Below are 5781 nucleotides of genomic sequence, written 5' to 3'. Positions count from 1 at the left end.
TTTTAAAAAAAAAAAAAAAAAAAAAAAAAAAAAAAAAAAAAACGTAATAGATAATAGATAAGATTTAATCAAATTTTATTTTGAAAAACTTCTTTCTTTTTTTTAAAATGCAATTGTAATAAGTATTGTTAATAAAATTATAAAAGTGATAAATAAATTTGAAAAATAACTTAATATTTTTTTATATAACTTAGTACTTCAATTGAAGCATTTTCTTTGCTACCTTATAGCAAAAAAGACAACAACAAAAAAGACAAATGATATATGTATTTTTAAAAGACAAAAAAACTTCATTGAGGTGAGGAGGAATATCTTTGTTGATGCCCATTTTGACAAGGCCCAATCGTAGGAAGAAACCCAACAATAGGGGAGAAAAAGAGTTAGTAAATTGAGAAGAAAACCATTAAGCCTAAGTGGCAAGAATAATGGACCATAGGCCTAAAAAATAACAAAAGGGCCTCAAAGAAAGCAAGCGGGCCCAAAGGAGCCCAAAGAAAAAAGTAGTAAACCCATGGGCATTATGAGAAATAGAAAGCAAGCAAGGATGGACCAAAGAGACCCAAAGTAAAGAATTAAGTGAGTAAGGGGTTGGTGGAAAAGCCCATAAACCCTAAAAGTAAAGGATATGGTAATTTGGGTCAGGAAAGCCCAAAATACTTAGCAAAAGCCTATGAGAATGAAGAATTGGAATGGGCTGAGAATGCCCAAGGAAATGAAATGGGTCAATGATGCCCAAGGAAATGAAATGGGCCAAGTAAGCCCAAAAGCGATGAGAAGGGCCAAGGAAGCCCAAAACAGCATGAATACTAGCCCAATGATAATACTGGGCTACTAGAATTAAGCAAAGGGAAAAACATACAGTAGACCCAAAAGAGGCACAGCAAGCACAAGTCAAATAATAGCATGGCAGGAATAACAGAATGGCATATGGCAGAAATGCTAACAGACTCGCAATAGGGGTAAAGAATGAATTAGAGAAGGAAAAACCCACAATCAAGTAAGGCCTAGCCCGGGAAGGAAGAAAAAGCTCAAAGACTTATTCACGCCACAAGAGGTCAAGAACAAGTAGCAAAATGTGCAGACGAGCTTTCAAGTCATGGCAAATGCATGAATAGCAGAAAAGCTATGGACACACATGGAAGTGGAGCACACACAAGTCTCAGGCACCACCAACTTATATACAGCCAATACAGGAGTGGTGGGCCATGGGTCAAAGGTAAGATAGGGTATGGTCTGGCAGAGGGAAAAGGGGAGAGCCTATTTTAGGATGTCCTGCTGGGATGACATATTACCCAAAAGAGGAAAAGATGAGTTGGAATCACTAAGTGCATGCCATGAGGGATAGTGAGAGAGAATGTCCACCCTTATTCGGATGGGAATGCCACGGTGAGCAAGCAAACAAAATAAGACTCTTTATTTGGTAATGGGATGTGGCACAGCTAGCACAGGTAAGTGGTGGTGGCTGGGCAGTTAACAGACTAATGGGTGGTATAAGAAGGACACCCACACTAAGACAAAAGTGGTTAAGGGGTAAAATAGTAAAAACTCATCACAACAAGCAGTATAAAAGGGGCCTCACCCATGCATAGTAGGAGGGGGGGGGGGACACAATATAACAACACCACAGAGAACAGCGGAACAAGAAAGTAAAAAATAAAGCAAAAAAAAACTTAGAAAGGAAAAAGAGCTAGAGAGAAAAACAGAGAGTAGGTAAGAGTGTGATAGTAGGCATACACCAATAGGCTAATCCCTTCTCTCCCTTTAAAAGCCTACCCTCTAGTAAGGATTAAGAAGTTTGAGGATAAGCCAATTAGGTCCATTCTCTCAAAGTGGGTAATTTCCATGGCAGGATCTTCCTGTGAGATTGCCTACATTAAAGAGTAGTTCCCTTCCTGGACTTAACTCCGTAGGGAAATCAAGTATGACAGATTGGCTATTCTTCCTTTCATTGATTAAGCATTGGTGTTATTTCCATTTCTTTATTATTTCCATCTTATTTATAGTGCATTTATATTGCTGCATTATCTCCTCCTTTATTGAAATCATGATTTGGTATTTCTTGTTTTCTAGCTAACAGTAAGCATTTTTCCTTTTGTTGTTGTTATGTTATTCCTGCCTGCCATAACTCTTTTGTAACAGTTTCCCTCTGCAATGGGCATGTAACCAAAATTTTAGCAAAGGGGCTTTAGTTTGTGCACAAGCTGGCTTGGGGTGTGTTGCAGTCAAGCCGGTCCTAACTCTCCTATCCAGAACCATTGGGCCATAGTATGGCAGGAGGCAGCCCAACCTGCAGTTGCGAAAGAAGCCCACCACAATCTTCCATCCACACATATAAACCATTAATATGTCTTACAAGTTTGTGAGCTACAAAGTTATATTGTCTATGAGAGTAAGAAAAACTAATACTACTGAAGATATTTGTATACCTTTATTAAATTTTTTTTTTTCAAAACTAGGGTTATTAAACTATTAATAATATATATATATATATATATTTAGTATTAAAAATATAAATATATTAATATATAGAGAGGGTGCAGTGCGGTGCGGTGAGGTTTGTACAGTTTTCTCATTATAAAATTGCAAACTTCATTGCACCATGCGGTGCAGTGCACTATTACTTGCGGTGCGGTGCGATTATGCCATTTTGCGGGTAGTTTTGGTGCAATTTTTGCGGCTTGTGTAGTTTGGTGAACACCCCTATACACTACCCAAATAACTAAGAAATTTTAGATTTCAAAAGAGATAGACAAAGAGGGAGGGAGAGAGAGAGAGGGACGCACGTAGAAGATAAAGAGGCGGAGATAAGAAACGTCGAACACTTAGAGGCTGTTTCAGCAATATAAAAAAGAACACTTAGAGGCCAAAAATATGAAAAAGAAAAAGCAACGTAAAAACAGAGAAAAGCTTTGGTGTCATTTGAGTAATACTAGAGATACAAACCTTTTTCCAAAAAAATTTATAAACTGCTGACGTGGTGAGTAATTATTGGTAAATAAAAAAAATTATGTTAATAATGGGTCTAGATGAAAACCAGTAAAAAGTCGGCCACATCAATAGTTTGTATAAATGTTATAAAATAGTTTGTAGCGGTAACATTACACATTTCATTTTGGTCTACTATGCATTTTCCAGCCGAAAATCTAACATATATCACAAAATAGGCAAAACAGGCCAGCACACCCTGGCATATAAAATGATACGATTCAACCTCATTTTTGTACTGACCTACCTATCGGTATGGTAAATACCCGCCAATACTATACAAAAATGACTCCCTTACCCTTATTGCAACTATTGTCTCCACATAGGTATCATTAATTATTAAGAATTTAAGTTAACAAAAGCAAAAAGCAGCAATTATTTAGCTTGATTTATGCCTTCTAATTAAGGATAGATTTTTCTTTCAAATCTTTATATGGTGATTTATAAAACCATTCATGTGTATTAAAACCATTCATGTGTATTAATCATGTGCATAATAAATAAATATTAAAAAAATTTGTGAATGATGACATACTATGTACTAGTTTGTAAGGTTTACATGGTAAAACTAGTAACATACTCAATTAAATTTGTTTGGTCCAAGAGATGATGGTTACGTATATTGAGAGTAATTACTCCAAAAGCAATATTTCATTTTCTAACATAATAGTGGATCCCAATAATTAAGTTTATGATGTGTTCCACCATTGATATGGAGGAGAAAGCAATAATCCTAGAATATTGAATAATTCTCCAAGTTTACCTTACCTACAATTCTTTTATTCTAATTTAATCTTATCTCCACCTTAAGTTGTATCCATTATGTTGGTTTTTGAGTGGAGTTTGTGGTGTGTTTTTATATTATAACACCTTTCCATTTTCATTTTGTGTCGTGTGTTTATTTCTAAGAAAAGAAAAAACAAAAAAAGAGTTGCATCTATTATATTGATTGGACTAGGAAACAAAATACTCCAAAGTGACACATATATACACTTAGTAAATAGTAAAATTTTTATTTCAAATAGAAAAAATTTTAAAAATTTTCTTTCTAATTTTATTAGCTTATAAATTTCAAACAAAAGCAAACATGAGTTGAGGCACAGATACAGTACTCTTTATCTTTGAGCTACAAGGAAGATATGTCTGATTCAGGTCCACTTATTTTGCTGAAACTAAAAATTTTTGCTGAAAATACTGTAGATAAAGGTAAAAGTTAGTTGAAATATTACAGTGTGACCTATAAATAGTACCAAAAAGTGTAGTGAAACTCATAAATAGTAGTAAAAATAAACTAAATATTAAAACAAGTTGGCAAAAATAACTTTTGCCAAACAGACTCAGTTGAAAACAAAAACACACACTCTCTCTCTCTGGCGATGGTTTCTCTATCATTAATTGGTTAATGAGATATTGCAATTTGCAACCACCTACAGATGATAAAGACCCATTGACTGTTGATTTTGAGTTAGTGGGTCGTTGGCATAGATACAGTGTAAGTTATATATTTAGGGCCTACTTCACAATTAAAAGCAAGTAATAAATTTAGGCTCGACAGTTGGCTTGATTATTGAGGATGAGAATTGCTACGTTCACAGTATTTTTCTAATATATTATAGGTGATTAGTTGTTGACGAGAATAACTAGTTCGTCTCACATGGACGATCCCATCAAGACGGACGAATATACCATCAGGCACGACGGAGTAATTGTTCACGCTAATGACGAGGATATCCAGGCCATTCAATGCAGTCAATCAAACCTAGGACGGTTACAAGATCAACTCTGTAGATCGTTGGAGCACATTGATACCACGTTAAACAGCACCAAACATTTCAAAGAGGAGCATTAAAACCTCCATAACTACTTCAATGGCTAGAAGCCATGAAAGCATATATAAAACTCCTACATCACCAAGAACCAGGTAGACATACATCAAGAGACTTATTTTTGCTTTATTATTTTACATTGCTCATTCTCATCTAGTATCCTATATTGACTTTGGCATCGGAGCTGTTGTGGCAGGCACCATACCGGTGACCACTTTAGAAGGCCAGAGATAGCTTCCATCTGAGAATCTCGACTGACGAATTTACACTTCATCAGTTGTTATTAGTTTAAATTTAAACCTAACACTAAAATTACTTTTTTGTCTTAATAATAACAACCAGTAATAACTTACTACTTAAAATTTATTATAAAAATATTGTGAAAATGTTATGAAAAATATCATTTCTCATTGAGCATTGATAAATCTATTGTCTATTGATCGAAAATTATATTATGTACCCGGCATATATGCCGGGTCTCTCACAGGTTGGTGGGCCCCACAGTGTGTGGGACCCACTAGTCTATGAGTGACCTGGCATATATGCCGGTTACACCATATACCTTCTCGTCTATTGATATTGAGTCAATAGGTAGATGGCACAGAAACAAGACTATTTATTCACAAGGGCGGAATTACGTGGGTGATTGGGCCCGACCAGAAGTCCTAAAATATCATTTAGAGGAGGTAAAAGTAAAAGTTAATGGCATGAAATATATAAGAAATAGTTAAATTTATTAGAAAATAATTATTTTATATTACTAACTATTATTTTAAAAGTTTAAATTATTGAAATATGGTAAATTTAATTATATATATATATATACATATATATTTGTAGTGTCAAAAAAAAATTAATAATCAATTTAAAAAATATAAACAATAAGAAATTAGTGTACACCGAGAACAAACATGGCATGAGGAAGAGCAACAAGAATGGGAAGGACCAGACCGGCCACAAAACCCGACCC

At 34.8% G+C, this 5781-nt stretch overlaps 1 protein-coding gene across 1 annotated transcript in view; it reads left to right on the top strand.

Annotated features, from left to right (window-relative positions):
* LOC136061606 (uncharacterized) overlaps positions 1–5045 on the top strand; it is a 7968-nt gene extending 2923 nt beyond the window's left edge. Inside the window, exon 2 of the mRNA XM_065759591.1 lies at positions 4969–5045. Coding sequence (XP_065615663.1) covers positions 4969–5045 — 77 coding nt within the window. The remainder of the gene's footprint in view (positions 1–4968) is intronic.
* The last annotated feature ends 736 nt before the right edge of the window (positions 5046–5781 follow it).

Source organism: Quercus suber, unplaced genomic scaffold, assembly GCF_002906115.3.
Source record: "Quercus suber isolate HL8 unplaced genomic scaffold, Cork oak 2.0 scaffold_334, whole genome shotgun sequence".
NCBI lineage: Eukaryota > Viridiplantae > Streptophyta > Magnoliopsida > Fagales > Fagaceae > Quercus > Quercus suber.
This window is presented reverse-complemented; position numbering and strand designations above follow the sequence as displayed.